Source organism: Hermetia illucens, chromosome 5 (assembly GCF_905115235.1).
Source record: "Hermetia illucens chromosome 5, iHerIll2.2.curated.20191125, whole genome shotgun sequence".
NCBI classification, from domain to species: Eukaryota; Metazoa; Arthropoda; class Insecta; order Diptera; family Stratiomyidae; genus Hermetia; species Hermetia illucens.
Genome location: NC_051853.1, coordinates 68,149,696 through 68,166,755, shown reverse-complemented (window position 1 = coordinate 68,166,755; position 17,060 = coordinate 68,149,696). Strand labels below are relative to the sequence as shown.

Sequence of the window (17,060 nt, the reverse complement as noted above, 5' to 3'; positions counted from 1 at the left end):
CGGCTAAAAAATCATAAGTCGCCAGGAGCCGATGGAATTACAGCCGAATTGGTTAAATATGGAGGCGACCAGTTACACCAAGTGGTTCATCAACTTGTGCTCAAGGTATGGGACATCGAATCAATGCCTGACGATTGGCAACGAGGCATTATCTGTCTCATACATAAAAAGGGAGATATCACACAGTGCAGCAATTATAGAGGTATAACATTGCTGAGTACCATCTATAAGATATTCTCCGCTATCTTGCTAGGCCGGATAGCCCAATACGCCCAGAACATCATTGGCCCATACCAAAGAGACTTCACTCCAGGTAAATCAGCAACAGATCAGATTTTCTCTGTGCGGCAAGCGATGGAAAAACTGTTGGAATATGGACAACAGTGGCACCTTCTGTTCATCGACTTTAAAGCCGCCTATGATAGCATAGCCAGGGTAAAACTGAACACGGCCATGAGAGAATTCGGTATCCCGACGAAATTAATAAGACTGACTAGGCTGACCCTGGCCAATGTGCGAGGCCAGATAAAAGCAGCAGGATCACTCTCAAGACCATTCGACATCAACAACGGTCTACGACAAGGGGATGCCCTATCATGCGTCCTCTTTAACCTGACCCTCGAGAAAGTGATCCGTGATGCTGAGGTAAATGCAAGAGGTACGATCCTCTTTAAGTCCACCCAACTACTGGCCTATGCTGACGATATCGACATTATGGGAAGAACCACCCGAGACGGACAAACTGCCTTCATCCGCTCGAAACGTCTCACCATAGGGTCAAAGCTCTTACTGTACAAGACTATGATCTTGCCAGTCCTCATGTATTCCTCGGCAACTTGGGTTCTTAACAAAAGAAATTGCGAACTCTTGGCCGCGTTCGAGAGAAGAATCCTCAGAAGAATTTTTGGTCCCCTACATGAGGATGGACGATTCCGTAGCCTACACAATGACGAAATCTATGAGCGATACCATGACCGTCCGATTGTGGATAAAATCCGGCTCAATAGGTTACGGTGGGCGGGTCACTTAATTCGTATGGATGAGGATGATCCCGCCCGGAAATTCTATAAGGGCAATATCTATGGTAGGAGACGAGGCAGACCCTGCCTAAGATGGAGCGATGGTGTAGGTCAGGACGCCAGACAGCTTTTAGGCATATCGAATTGGTGGACCTCGGCGAATTGGTGAACCGCGTCTGGAGTTGCTTATTAAGGCAGGCCTAGACCGGATACCGGTTGTTGCGCCGTTGATGATGATGAAAGTTGCGAGGAGCACTGCGCGTGGACATCGGCAGCTATACCCATCTGCTCTATAAACAGCATCCAAGACCTGGATGACAGCATCCACTATGCACCTCTATGCTGTAAAAACAAAGTAGCCTGGAGTATAAAGTATATATTGCTGGGAATAATAGAGCCGAGTTGACTGCGGAACTTTGTTTTTTAACTTTCGAGTAGTTACATAGTCAAAATTTCATTTTTTTCGAAATGAAATGTGCCTAACTTTTTAGATACTTCCCAAGCAATTGTTCTAGAAAGATAATAAGAAACAATTTAATTTCGTTACTTGGAAGTATCCGGCATAAAGCGCATTAACTGATAATTCCCGACCCAAAATATACGTAAATAGGCTTTATATTTTCCTTGACTTCAATGTGCTAACTTCTTTCAGATACCGCTCATAGTCAAACTTTTGAAGTTTGCTATATATTGTCTCATCCTCTTACAATATTAAACATTTTAAGCTTGAATTGCCTGTTGAATATTCATGTCACACGAATTTCGACCATTCATCACTTATTCGAGTGAATTTCAACAAACCGTAAGTACACTAAGTCATGCGGGGTTGCACATGCCTCTTTCTAAGCTCTCGAAGAATAGCACTCCGATCTTGGAACCATCGAAGAACTCCACGATACAAGTTCTTGTAATACGAATGTAAGCAACAAAAATAATGTCATTGTAAATGAGCTGATTGTGCCGCTTTGCCCTCGGGCCATTCTTGGAGAAATTCATAGCACTGGATACAGTTTCAAAGAATCCGAAGATAATCTAGTTCTCGAGTTCATCCTGAAAACCTTCACAATTAGTCTTCATTTATTAATATTTAAACCATTCATGGCGAAAATGTACATGAAAATTATGTATAGACTTTTCTACACTACTTGGAACTTCTCCTCATCCACCCAGTGCATGGCAAAGAAGTTATCTGCTCAAGAATAAGAAAGATTGACTCACACTTTGGTCTAGCGTCCAAGTTTAGTAAACCATCTTCTCATCATCAAACAATCTGAATGTCTGCTGCTAAATTTCGGTCCAGGCTATGGTCTCAAGTGTTTGTAATCCAGTGCTGAGTAGCATCGCAAATTTTGGGAACTATCCACGAAATGAGCGTAATCAAAGTAAATCCAAAATTTTATATACCACCTTGGGCAAATAGCTTTGACACCGGGACAACACTTTTCAGATAAAAGGCATGAAGTTCACCCAGATATGTTAGTATCTTATCGAATTTTGCATACGGCGGTTGCGTTTTTTTTTAATCCGGACGGACAGTTGGATAAATTCATTAAAAATGACTAAAGTCCTTGTGTTGCTAGTTGTGGTTTTTAGTATATGTGGGACCATGGCGGGTAAAACTCTTGCTTCCATTTGAACATTTGGAAACATTGCTAATAAACTCATTATTGCAGCACAGTATCGGATAATCAAAGTATCTGGAGGACGACCTATTCCGATGAAGAAAGCAATCGAAAAGTCGGACGCTCCTGCAGGAAGAATGTTTCTCAGTGTTGACACGCTTCAGGCTCTGCTAGACCTTAAAAGAGGAACAACAACTACCACAATGGCTCCTACCCTAGTGGGATCGATAACAGGAACCATAACCGGAACTAATACTCCTGGAACTACTGCGACCGCCACAACCACCGGCACAGGTACTGGCACTGGTACTGGTACGGGAACCGCGACTGGTACTGGAACAGGCACTGGTACAACCGGAACCTCACCAACAGGGACGGGTACGGGAACTGGTACAGGAACCAATACGGGAACTGGTACAGGAACCAATACGGGAGCTGGTACTGGAACTAATACGGGAACTGGCGCTGGAACTGGTGCAGGAACCAATACGGGAACTGGCACAGGAGGTACAGGAGGCACAGGAACAGGAACCGGAGGAGGGGCGGCAGGTAGACGACGCAGACGTAAGGTTATCAGACGCAAAGTAGTCCAGAGAAGGAAAAATAATAATAATCGTAGAAAGAATAAGCGTTCGAAAAATCGCAAGATCCGTAGACACTATTGAAATTCAACGAGCTGAAAATAGTTTCACCTTTTGAAAGGCAATAAATGTTGAAGAAATACAACTCTGCACTTCATTATGCTCCAACACTGCGCTAATTCCTCCAAACGAAGAAAGCATTGACGTTCATTCGAATGATCTATGCGGATATTAATCATTGGAGTTTAGATTTCTGAGTAATTGAGATATTAGGCAGAAGTTGGATCGACAAATCAAAAACAACAATGCCGATTAATGTTAGTTATGGTTGATTTGGTTCGTAATACTTTCCGATTTTGGATGATATTTCGCAAATAATCCTCCTGGTTTTCTTTTATTAGTTCTCTTGTTCCCTAGGCGTTTTCTGCAATTGACGCTTTTCTGATGAATCCAAATAATTTTGTAAGACCAGCAAAGTGTAGGCAGATTGATTATGGTTCAGTTTAAGATGCCACGTTGCAAGTGTAATGTTAACCTAAGTGATACCTTTATTCGGGAAAACAACATTCTATTTTTGGGCCAATTTTTGCCTTGTGAGGCTCTTCCATGGTAGCTTGGGTCTATTACCTCTTGCTTGAAGGTGATGATGATGGTCTCCAATTTTAATGCAGCGGTCAAGAGCGGTTGTAACTAAAAACAACGTTATAATGTCAATGCGATTTCCTTGGGAATCGTATGACGAAATATATTATGGCATACGAAGTTTTCAATAGTCAGTAGAGTACAGAACCAGGTAGCAATTTACGGAGAAATATTCTTTGGGTCCATGATCGGTATCGTATCAGGGCATTCTTTTCACCATTGAACTATCAATAGTAGCCTAGAGGTAACTAGGAATATCGCTCGTCGCTAAGGACATCGAAATTAGACTTCATCATCATTATCAACGGCGCAACAATCGTTATCCAATCTAGGTACACCCCAATAAGGACCTGCAGATATCTCGCTGTTGCGCTGAGGTCCATTGAATTGATATCCCTAAAAGGTGCATGACGTCCGGGCCCCTCCATCTTCGCAAGGTCTTTCACGCTTTTTGCTTCTTTTTCGACGTAGATATTGTGCCTGTAGACTTTTCGGGCCGTATCATTATGACCCATATGAATTAAGTGACACACCCACCGCAATCGATTGAGCCGGATTTTATCGAAATCTAGACCGCCGTGGTATCGCTCATAGTTTTCGTTGTTATATGGGTTACGGAATCGTCCATCCTTTTGCAGGGATTCTAAGATTCTTCGGAGGAGCGGCGAACAGTTCGCAATTTTTCTTGTCAATGAACAAAGTCTTAAAGAAATACATGAAGACTGTTAAGATCATTATCTTTTGAAATAATTAAGACTTGCTTTTTTCTATTCGCTAGTGATATTTATTATGGTTGCAAATACCGATATTTCGGAAACCACTTTTTTCCTTTACTGACAAGTCTTGTATGTTGTGTGACCTTGCAGTGAGACGTTTTTTGCTAGGGCCGACGATATTCTGGGTACAGCCTACTAAGTATTATAGACAATAATAATTTTCAAGGGATGTCGCACGCGTCTTAAAAGAACTATTACACGCCTCTATACTATAATTTAAACCTATAACCAACAGAAACTTTATTATGTTCCCAACTTCCAAGTGTTTCAAGATGGCATCAAGTATTCTCCCAGGTGCCTGAACTTACTTTGTACAAGTACCGGGCACTGTCCCAGAATATGTGTGGAGGTTTCATTACTCTCTTCATAGAATCTACGGACAGTGCCCGTAAATATTCCTAGCTTCCCCAGGTGATAGTTTAGCTTACAATGACCAGTGAGTATTCTCACTATGATCCGGCTCTTCTTGGTGAGAATTAAACAATCTTTCGAGCCCTTGGGTTTGTATTCTCCTTGGGCTACTCCATTCCTGGTAAGTTCGTCCAGTAAAGTTTCCTCAGCCGTTCCTCTTCATTTTTCAGTGTCGACTCTGAAGAATGGCTCTAGCCCGTCTAGTGGCGCCACTGTTTCTTCCCTGGCCAGCTCGTCCACTTCCTTATTCTAACGCAATGTGACCTGAAATCTAAGGTATCCATTATTGAACGAACGGAGCGCGTTCTGGCATTCCCACACCAGTTTGGAATTTACTTGGTATGATCTAAGTGTATTAATAGCCCCTTGACTGACCGTTAGAATAGCAATGTTCTGCTCCCTAAAGTTCCTTTCGAGGTTAAAGAAAGCACATCTGCCTATCGCGTGAAATCCAGTGGTTGAAAGTGCATTTTCCCTGGACCAATGACCCCAGTGCCTGCGTGCACAAGGTAATCACTTGCTGGTTTAAGCTGTATGTCACAGCCACACTCTCCCAGTTTGCCCCGTTACTCCAACGTTTTTCAAACTTCATATCGAAGTGAAACCTCGTTGTCATGTTATCCCTTGGTATCAGTAATTCGAGTTGTCGGCTAGAAAGAATATCAATTTTCCTGGGATTTAGGTAGCTCTCCACCTCAGTGCTACTCGCGGACATTCTGAAGAACGTTCTCCTTCCCTGTATCTGTATGTGTACATGGAGAGGAGCCCATCCCAGAAGATCATCGCCTTATACTCAATCATTGGCCTTACTATTGAAGTGTATATACAATGACGCGTTTTCGGGTTCATTCCCATTTTTTCTTCGCTATGGACTTCATCAGAACCCTTGTAGCTTTCTGACATATGTTTTCAATATGTTTCTTCCAGAGTAATTATTGGTCTAGTGTGATTCCCAAATATTTGACGTCTGTTACTGTTAATTTGGCGTCCATACCAAGTAATCTAATGGCTCTCAAATGATCAAGTTTGTGCTTCCTAGTGGATGGTACTATATTGACCTTGGCTCGATATATGTGCAGCCCCGCTTTCTGCACCAGTTGCTAGTAATTTACAGTCCGGTTTGAATTCTGTCACATTTGCTCCTACAGATGAAAACATTACCATCAGCGTAACCCTAGTCCTCTATGCCAGTGCTACATTAGTGGTGATAATAAACCACCTTGTGAATAACTTTGAGTAGTGTTCATGGCAATAGAATTTGTATCTGTCGGTACCTCTATTTGCTTACTCTGTAATATTCTGCCCATGGAAAAGGCGTTTCCTACTCCCTTGAGGATTAGGGCATATCTCTTTGTATGCGAAGTGCTATCTAATGCTCCATCGATGTTCAAACACTCACACAGTGCTATCTCCATCGTTTCCGTCAGGTGATACAGAGCAGTTTTGGTTGGCTGTCCGCCCCGGTAAGCGTGTTGACATGGATGTAGGGTGATCTTCTCCATCGTATATGAAAACGAACGATGTCAGACAGATTGGTCTGAAAGATGTAGAGTGAAATGGATCCTTGTTACCCGCTTTCGGAATAAATACCACTTCTGCCTGTCTTCATGCGTTGGTATATTTCCAAACGCTATGCTTCCCACCATCAACCACTCTTAGGAGAGATCCTAAGATGAAATTCTCTCTGGAGTAGTGCTGAGAAAATACCATCTATTCCGGGTGATTCAAGTAGTTTAAAGGTCCCCACCCTTTTCCTCCTTTTGTTCGTTGTTAGAGTGTCAGGTAGAATGCTATTGTCTTCCGCCGTGGAGTAGGACTGCGGCAAGTCAGTTGTGAGTAACAGATGTATCCTGTCCTCCTCATTCTCGATAAATGTCCCATCTTCCTTCTTCAGACAGAGCTTCGTTTGGTTATAGCCTTATATCGCGTGGATGCTCTCTGGTTTGTTCGATTCTTTAACATAATTCCCTGGAGTTTTTCTCGTTTTGCTCTATATTAGTGCTGGCCATCAACTCCGTTAGTGATTGAACATCTCCTCCAATGCCGGAGTATTACCCTTCACCTTCGACACGGCAGTTCCTTGTGTTTTCCTACCTGCATTGATCTCGAGAAGGCCTAGATCAAGATCGTCCAGCTTCTCCTCTTCTGTGGGCAGCGGGTCCACTTCTCTGCTCGGTCCTGCCCATTCAGCTTCTATGGCTTCCGCGATTCCTTCGGGAACCTTGGTAGGTTTACACCCGGTATGTCCTCCGAAGTACCATTCCTTAGTTTCTCCCAGTGCACGTGTATAGGAATGCTACCAAATCAGTAATTTATGATGCAGTTGCGACGTTTAAGTGTCTCTAGGGATCGGTCGTGTACTCCGATTGTGAAGAGTTTGCCTTTCCCTTCTCCTTCATTCTAAAAACCCTCCATAACCGGGTGAAGAGACCCATGTTTTGAGTGATGAGGATACGTGGAAGTTTCTCCGTCTCATTCGCTGCATCTTTGGGGAGGTAGACCGTCGCCATGTGTGAACCTGGTATATTATTCCCACCGCATGTGGGTAGTTCCATTCCCTTTCATCCTGATAGTTTAAAAACTATAGTCGTAAGGCAATCTTCCGTCGCGTAATCAACCTGTGGAGGACCTGGTCGAAGGTGTTTGCCGGTTAACAGGAACTCTTTATTCAGTCCCTCACACATCTTCGTGACGATGAGCTCCTAAATTATTTCCTGCTCCTCACGAGTATTTGCTTCGGAAATACTATTGGTAGTATGCCCAGTCGAATGCTCTTTATCGCATTAGCATAACTAACGCGGATCTCCTGGCTCCTGTCTTCACCCTTTCCGCTGCACCTCGCTTTTTTGGCTCTGATGCGAACACATGGCCCTCCCTGAGCCTTCTTAACGGCCTCCTCTGGTTTCACGCCGTCCTTCAGATAATGCAGATACCATTCGTCCTCTGACACCTGTCTCCTTCCTGACGTCTGATATGGTCACCACAGACGTAATTTTGTTCGCCCTTGCTTTTTGAGAGGGGACCTTTGTTGGTTGTGATCTTCACAGTAGGCCAATGTTAACCTTGACTCTACCGGTTGACCTCCCGACTTCTCCCTTTTTGGGTTCACCTGGCTCTCAGAGTTACGGAGATGTGTCTCCGCCTGATGGGCCCGTTTGTCTGCGGTGCGGGGTCCCGTTTGTTTGTTTTTATTTTTCTCACTGTTCGTTTGTGAGTTTCATTGCCCTACGTGGAATTTAGATGCATGCAAAAGAGGGGTGTAGTTGTTTTTAGCAAATCTAGTCATGTGTCAAAGCTGGGCTCAGTTTTGACATGCAGAAAAGGGAGGACGGGGGCTGGAAAATGGTCATTTATTTTACAGACCCATTCTCAGAACCTACCCAAGTGCAAAATCGGAAAAAATTGCTAAGCTGCTACTGCACCTGGGCTCCAAACTACCCTTCCAACCACCCATATCTTTTCAAATTCTTTCTTTTTCTTCAGCCTTTGTCCCGTTCACAAGCGGGGTCGGCTCGTCGTGATCGGCTTCGCCATTTGGCTCTATCGAATGCCTGATCTGGGTGCAATCTCGAGGCTTTCAAATCCCCATCCAGCGTATCAAGCCACCGTTGCTTAGGTCTGCCTTTTGGTCGTTTACCATCGACTTCGATGTTCAGACCAATCTTTGCAAGTGAATTCTCGTTTGCACGAATTGCGTGACCATACCATCGAAGACACCTCTCTCGCAACTTTTCCACGATCGGTGCAACCCCATAACGATCGCGGATATCCTCATTTCGGATGTGATCTAAACGTGTGACGCCACTAGTCCAACGTAGCATCTTCGTCTCCATTACCGCGAGACGGCTTTCATTGTCTTTTATGGTCGGCCAACACTCAGAACCATAGAGAGCGACTGGACGGACAACATTGCGGTAAATACCCATATCTTTTCAAATAAAGTTATAAATAGTATTTAGAAGAGAGAATGGAAAAACTGATTTAAATACTTGAGGATACTTTATTTGCTCAAAAAGGCAAATGAAGTGAAATGCAAAATTTCAAGATGAGTAAAAGTGTAGAGGTCGCGAGGCGGTCGTGCTGCGGTAACTCACAGAGGATGGGAACAGCAGGCAGGCGCATAGCGTGAGTTCGCTTTCGCCGTGCGGGCTGCGTCAACGGCGAGCAATGGTGTGGTGGATCTGGTGAAGGGAGTGAAAATGTGACTTTTTTCTTGGTTCGGATATTGGGCAGATGTCGTCGTACATCTGGTTCCTTGCGAACAGATGACAGTGCTTGTGTGTATGGAGTTGGTTGATAATCGGTCGTCAAGTCCGGTTGTCGAATAGTCATGGGGTTAGCTCTGAAGGTTGAGTTGATGGTTGTTGAAGAGACAATTAGCGTGGTTGGCAGTCTCTAAAATTGCTGACTTTAGATGATTCGTTGAGGGCGTTTTATTAACTCTGTTGACGTCTATAAAGAAGGTGCGGTGGTCGACTCTCTTTATGGTATGGTGTGGACCAGTGTAAGGTTATTCCAGAGGTTTCTTAACGGCGTCAATGCGGCAAAAACTCTAGTCGTAACTGGCGAGGTACTCAAAAATGAATGTAGAGTGCGTCGTAGGCCTGGCGGATAGCACTGGGCGAATTGCCTCTAAAAGCCAGCTTAAGGTGTGTGGACAGCTTGCATAAGTACCCTGTGACACGAAGAATTCAGTCTGGAGATCTTCCTTCAAGGCAATATGCATGCCGAGCAGTACTGCAGGAAATGCCTGGAGCCAAGATGTCTCCAGATTGTACCTAAACGCGCTTTTAAGTGTCCGGTGCATGCGTTCAACCATAACATTGTCTTGAGGGTGGTACGGCGTTGTGTGGGTATGGTTAGCTCCAACGAGCTGAGCGAGCTCAGCAATGAGGACGGACTCAAACTGTTTCCCTTGGTCGGAGAGGATCTCGAGTGGAGCGCCGAAGAACGAAATCCAGTGGTTGAAAGTCTTGAAGTCGCATTACCTGGGATGAACGCACATAGCGGTCGATTATAATAAGCAGTTTTCGTATCCTTCGCACAGTATAAATTTGATCAGGTCGATGTGAGTGTGGTCAAAGTGGACATCTGGTATTTTAAAATTTACAAATTCAGCGCGGTTGTGGCAATGAATTTGGCCATGCATTGCTTTACCCAGCAGAGAATATCTTTGCATAGAACCGACCAGAAGAAGCTTAGCGTTAAGTGCTTGGCTGTGACGCGGGGTCTGACAGTTAATGCACGGTGTCGAATGCTTGACGACGAAGCGAAGAATGTATATTCTATGCGGGTTTCGAATTGTGCAATCAAGTCGAGTTGCCTGCTTCTCCGAACGTTGCCTCAAGATAAATACGAGTGGCCCATGATCAATGTGAATCACAAAGTGACCACCTTCCAGGATGCTTTGAAAAGACCTTATAGCTACAAAACTGCTAGGAGGTCGCGGTTGTAGATGGAGTACCGTCGGTTGCAACGGAACCGAAACTCCATGGTTGTATCGTTTGAGCTACATTATGAAGCCGAAGCGACATGTTCAGAACTTCGAACAGACCGAAAAACGTGGTGACGAGGCGGCGAGGTTGTGAGAACATTGGCTGCCCGGTGGTGATGATTGGGTTGTGTACCGAGAGTTCGGCAATACAAGCTATTTCATCAGGTGCAAAGATAGTTTTAAAATATTTGACAAGCAGCTGCTTGCAGGTCACCCGACGATACTACCTGGGATTGCTAGAATCAGCCCAGGGCTAATCGAGTGGATGCCTGGAACAGGCACCCGTCGATTGCGAAAATCGATTATCACGCCCTCCTAAATGTGTGCTAATGCTGCCAAGATTGCGGTCTGGACGTCGGCGATGACGAAAGGCTATCGAAGGGGTTGCACAACACAATGCAAGGGTAACTGTTAACTGTGTTAACTGTTTGTTTCCAAAGAATGAGGATGGGGAGGACAGAACAGGGGTCAATGAAGAAACAAGATTTAGTGCTGCTATCAAAATCGTACAGCATTCTTCCGATGGGGACCTCTGTTTTCCTGTCGTCCAGTAGAGGGAGTTAAGCCGCAAAACTGCAAGGCTGTCTACAGTGCACGGCAAGGAAACCTTGGCGTGAATGACTTAAGTTCAGCAACAGCCAGATGCAGACGTCGGTGGTGGTTGGTGGAACACGGAAATCTGAAGTCGTACGGAAGGTCGCGGAAATCTCACAGTTGCCAGAGGAATTTATATCGTATCAGAGTAATAATCTCGGGCGAGTGCAATGCAGACCACATTGCCTCCTACAGGGTACTGTAATCCTGTGGTGTAACGTCACGATCTCGAATGAAGTGCTCTAACACACTTTAAGGCCCTGATTCAATTGGATTGTTGCGCCAACGATTGTTATTCCCGAGTTATCACAATCTCGGCAGATGCGGATTTTACCTAATACTAGCACTAAGTACCAAGCATTTAGGCTCGGACGATCCTACCTACTAAAAAACTAAAGGGGCGCTGGTGGTGGTGGTAGGTTAATGGGAGAATCCGTCGAGAACTCCCCGCAGCATCGAGCACGTATGTAAAATGGCGTACTTCTGCATGGTTTCAACCAGACTGTGCGAAAGTCCCAGGACGTCAAGGGAAGCCATGAGGGATTTAGGTACAATACCTGTAGCAGACAATATTATGGGAATTACAACCACCCGCTCGAAATGCCAAATTTTTTTGATTTCCCGAGCCAATGGCTCATAGTTCACCTCCTTGTCCACGTATTTCCGTTCAATGTTGCTATTATGGGGAATAGCAACGTCAATAATATACGCGGACCGACCCGTCTTGTCAACTAGCAGTACTTCAGGCTTATTGTGTGCAGCATGGCGATCAGTCAGAATTCTTATTATTATAATATCCAGACGCAGGACGGTACGTTCTGACGCTAACGGATCTGGTGCGGGACTGGAGGATCTTCGGCCAGAGGAAAGTATCCTTGACCGTGAAAGCGGCTAGGATGTCGGGCAGACACTCGGACTCATTTCGTGTGCCACGTCGGCAACGGAGGCGAGCTTGTTCAAAGTCTGGTTCTTGTTGAGTACGAGCATGCGCTGCCATTAAACTTGCAGGAAATCGTCGCTGACTCGCGAACCGCATGTCACTGGCTGTATTTTACTAGCTGGATTCAGAATAGGAATTATGAAGATGATTCATGCCCCTCCTGTCATATGGAAGCGGAACCCACTCTCCACTTTTTATGTGAATGCCCCGCCTACGTATTGAAACATTTCAAACTCTAATTTAAGTGCGTAGCATCATCTTCACTATAGGAAATTATCCTATACAAAAAGCTGCCTGAGGTGTTTCGTTAGACGGGCGATTTGAGTGCTCAGGGGTTATGCCTCTCATCCAATTTGAATACACATATGCCAATTATGAGACATTCTTCCCTATCCTGCCAGGCCCAATAACCCTATGCTACCAGAGAATCATCAGCCCAGATCAAAGAGACGTCACTTTAGGCAAATCGCAACAGATCAGATTTTCTGCCTGCCGCAAACGAATATGGCCATTAGTTGCACCATCTGTTCAGCGGCTTCAAAGACCGCTGTGCTTTGTCCATTTTCTGAGTGGTAGGTCTAGCCGCTTCCACCCTCGATATTTAAAGATCTACTCTAGCCGGTCTTCTGACTTCTTGACGATTTTTGGTTTACCTTAGTGATCTCTGTCTTGGAAGCAAAATATGGGAATAGCGATTCTTCTTACCAATTCTTAGGAAAGGTTGGTTTCCAGGGGAATATCTGTAGGGGGGTTTGGAATTTCCAACCGTACAAATAAAAGGTATGGCAGATTATCATTATTTAATTCACAAACATCGCGTCGTAGCACACTCAGAGGATGTCTACTTCCACGGCGAATGCCACACGTCAATATGATGAATTATGAACCTAATTTTCGTGAAGGGGCTAGAATTAAATTTTAAAAGTGAGAACTGACACGTTTTAACAATCACTCACTCATCTTTTGAATAAAATAAAGTAAAATATTGTGGAAAACTCCATCCATTTTATTCTTAATTTAAATAACTTTAGTTTTTCTTTTCTTGCTTCTTTTTGGAAATTCGAGGCTTCCTGCTTTTGGTACTTTTCTTCTTCATATCGACGTATTTTGTTGTTGATTTTTTATTGTTAGATCTGGCTAAACCAAGTCTGCGCCTAATCCCCCTACGTCTCAAAGGTCGTAAACGGCGACGACCCTGACCACCAGCTCCACCAGTTCCACCAGTTCCACCAGTTCCACCAGTTCCACCAGTCCCACCAGTTCCACCAGTGCCACCAGTACCGGTTCCGGCACCAGTGTTGGTCGCAGTTCCCGTTCCTGTACCTGTTGCAGTTCCTGTTAGAGTTCCTGTTGCTGTTGGAGATCCTGTTCCTGTGTCTGTGGGGGATGTGTAGGTTGGACTCGTAGGTGAGGTGGGGTAGGTAGGCGAAGTAGGACTTGTTGCACCTCCGGTTCCTGTTCCTGTAATTTGTCCTGTCAGAGTACCAACAAGAGTCGGTGCGACGGTGGTGCTGGTTGTGAGCGCCCGTTTTATATTTATCAAAGCTTGTAAGGCGCCGGTGCTAAAAAGAAGTCGTGGTGACCCACCCTCATTTGATTTTTCCGCGGATTTTCCAGGAGATTTCACAGGAGGTTTCACAGCGACTTTTCCACTGGTTGCTTTTCCATGTCCTTTCACTTTAACAATTTTGTAGTGACCTGAAGATTAAAATAGAATTAAGACCTCATATTACTAGTCCATCACCGTTACGAACCACCGAGACATTCAGCAAAAAATATTGCCACGATAAGGATGAGAAATAGTTTTTTCATCTTGTACTGAAGGAAGCGGTAGTCCCTCTTCGCGACACTTTTTTCTTGCTTGCCAAAACCAAAGACAAATCTTGTGAGACTGAGCTGGTCATCGGAATTCGTAAGCCTTTTATGGGCAAAAGATTCAATGGATCTCACAGAAAAGATGATATGCAAAATTAGATCAATAGTGTATAATTCGAAATGGCACATACAAGCAATACCTCACAATTAACGGTATGAGTGGTAAATGATGAAAAATAGATGTAAAGATTGTTTGAATAGTTAAGGGGCCAGCTCAAATTCGGACACCGAAAAAAAGCTGAGCTAATATTAATGAGCGGTAAGGGTATGAGGTTATATGTACTCGCACATTCCGTAAAAGCATATTTTCTGGAAAAAGTTAGTCGCAATCCAAACGAATTCGCATTGAGTGAATGTTCTTTTTTACACAGTTAAGGCAATAAATTAACGCAAATTCCAAACAAACATCTTCACCCAGAAATATTCGCATGTCCCCTTGGAAATCCATGGTTCATGGTTCGGCATATCTCAAAGAACCCAGTACCATTCTTAAATTTGAATCTGCTCAGTCACAAAATCGTCGTCTTGATAAAAGATGAAATGATGAAATAGAAATCTCTCCAATGAGCACTTTTAATGGACAAGACCCAAAATCACGTTCTTGGGCTAGCGTTCACCATATCCACTTGCCATTTGTATTTATTTTACGCCTGATATGTGGCGAATTTGAATTGAACATAAGTAAACTAGGCGAAGTGACTGAAATTGCTGAGTTGCGGTCTCAGCTCCCAGGTCAAAGGCAAACTGGAGATACTTGACTTGGTCTGATTTTAATTAACATCCCAAGTATGATGCATGCATCTGGATACAATTTCTAAGTCAATATAACTTTCTTTCTAGAAAACGTAAGTGGAATCATAATTATTTATGAAAGCGAGCGAAGAATGTTGTTGTTTACAGTGGCCTGGGAACCCACTTTCTTTATAGCTTCAGATTTGGCTTCCCGGTTGCCAAAACCCCCAATGAACTTTTATGCATCAATTAATTTCATTATAAGTAATTTCGTGATTGACTCACTTTGTTGATGTTATGAATTCTTACATTAGAAAATAATTCATATATACATATACATACATAGTATTAGCGAAATGAACAAGCTGGAATGGATATTCGGGCGATTTTTTTGCGCTTTAAATCCTCCTATTGTCCCCTTTTACTGAACGCCTTCAGTTACATTTTTAAGGTAAAACAAAACCTTATTAAAATCGGCTTGTCTGTCTGTCTGTCTGTCACACACATTTTTCTCGGAGACGGTTGTAGTAATTTTCTGTAGCTGCGACTGTATGGTGCCTAGGCTCCGGAATACCCTCCATTCCGATATTTGTTCAAATAAAGTTAATAATAGTATATTACCATAATTTTCAGTAATTGCCTGCCGAACCTCTCTTAGGTTAGCACCACGAAGCAGCAATGTAGACTATGATATGGAGCATGATCCTACCAAGTTTGGTGGAAATCGCACTATTACTAAGAAACTTATAATAGGGCAAAGTTGTCACTTCTTTGCAAATTCAAAACTGAGTGTCAATACCACTTGAAAGTGGATATTCTCACATAATATATGCATATATTAGTCCTACGTACTAATGGGACAAATACACACTCAAATGCCTTTATAAAAGAAATACACAAAACCTTTCATACCTGAAAAGTCCAGCTTCCGGTTTCCTGACTTGTTATCAAATTTATAAAGTGAAAACATAACAATTTATTGTATTAGATCGTTGGTATTTAGAGGTGGCGAGGAAGCAGACGGGACAGCAAACCTGTTGGTTGATTCATCACTAAATGGACGAGGAGAGTCTCCAAGTGGTGGCACCGGGAAATGTTGTTATCACATTGAGTTGCTGGTTGTGATGCAGTAGGCAAATGCTACGGGGTCTTGGACTTATCTGAAGTGGCTCCGGTGTCGAAGCTTCACCAGAAATTATCTGGTACTATAAGAACCGGGATAGATTCATGGGGTCGTGTTTGCGCCCATATCGATGGCGGAGCTTCTTGTGATTCCGAGCGTGTAGTTCCTTGTAAGTCAGTGTAATCTGGTAGCGCTGTGGCAGTCACCGTGGCATGGAACATGGAGGTTTTCACGTACAACCAAAAGGACTTCACTACCCAAGATGATTGATTGATTACTAGCGTACAAAAATACGTCAGCATGTTATCGGTGAGTGAGTTTAGTTTCGTACAGGAACTGCAACTCCAAGTACTTTGTCCTTTTGTTAGGTCCATTGAATGATCCCTAAAATCGTTTATTCAATGGCCTTCTGCTTCTGACGTTCGCACGCTTTTGAGAATCTAAACACATCTTCCAGCCGCAAATACTGCGCAAATTTGTCGCTGATAAAATAATCAATGATCCCACCATTGCGGATCCAGAACCTTCACGGGTCAGTCTGTCAGCCTTCACATTACAAGTGATGTTCTAGTACCCCGAGATCCACATCAGGAATTTTTCGTTCAATGAGCCAAGGTTGGAGTCAACTTCACACCAACTGACTTGATATGCGTTGTTTTTTATTGTGGAGAACGCTGCCTGACTGTTGAAATAGATTTTAATGGTTCAATCCCGTCATTTCTGTCGCAAATATTCTTCTGAATTAAAGTGGCATTTATCATTAGGAATAATTCATTTTTCTGGGAGGTAGCCTGATGTCTACATAATCGGGTTTTCCGAGGACACCACTGAACCGAATCCGACGTCCATGACTGACTACTCGGTGAAGATTATTGAGTCAATAATCCCTCATAATAACAACTCCGCCGAAGCCGGACCCAAGCCCGGTTGTGAAAGGAGGAGGGATGGATAGCTTCAGTCTGAATGGCTGTACGCCACCGCAGCGTCTCAGGGGGTAGGCGAGGAAAGTGCAGGAACTTTGCAGTCTTGCAGATTACTCACTAAGGAAGCTATCTCAACACCTGGCAGCTAGGGATAAAATGCACCACCAAAAATGAGAAGAAGGAGAAATTTGAGGTCCGGTTCGGATAACCGGCGGGAGTCGTCTGACTTGGTGACTGGGTCGGGCTCTCGTAATGGACAGCACGGCGTCGTAACCGCTAGTCGTGGGGGGGTTCGACGTCTAGGCGTCACGACGACCAGGAGCGCAGC

General features: G+C 44.0%; 2 protein-coding genes across 2 annotated transcripts; one reads left to right on the top strand and one right to left on the bottom strand.

Moving 5' to 3' along the window:
* The first annotated feature begins 2,512 nt into the window (after positions 1 to 2,512).
* On the top strand, positions 2,513 to 3,339 carry LOC119657671 (putative per-hexamer repeat protein 5). The gene is made up of 2 exons (XM_038064698.1): positions 2,513 to 2,632; positions 2,693 to 3,339. Exons 1-2 carry the CDS (start codon positions 2,575 to 2,577, stop codon positions 3,304 to 3,306), a joined length of 672 nt encoding a protein of 223 aa, XP_037920626.1. The 5' UTR covers positions 2,513 to 2,574; the 3' UTR covers positions 3,307 to 3,339.
* Positions 3,340 to 13,088: 9,749 nt separating this feature from the next.
* On the bottom strand, positions 13,089 to 13,965 carry LOC119657732 (putative per-hexamer repeat protein 5). The gene is made up of 2 exons (XM_038064775.1): positions 13,834 to 13,965; positions 13,089 to 13,777 (listed from the first exon to the last, which is right to left on the bottom strand). Exons 1-2 carry the CDS (start codon positions 13,889 to 13,891, stop codon positions 13,107 to 13,109), a joined length of 729 nt encoding a protein of 242 aa, XP_037920703.1. The 5' UTR covers positions 13,892 to 13,965; the 3' UTR covers positions 13,089 to 13,106.
* Between the last annotated feature and the right edge of the window lie 3,095 nt (positions 13,966 to 17,060).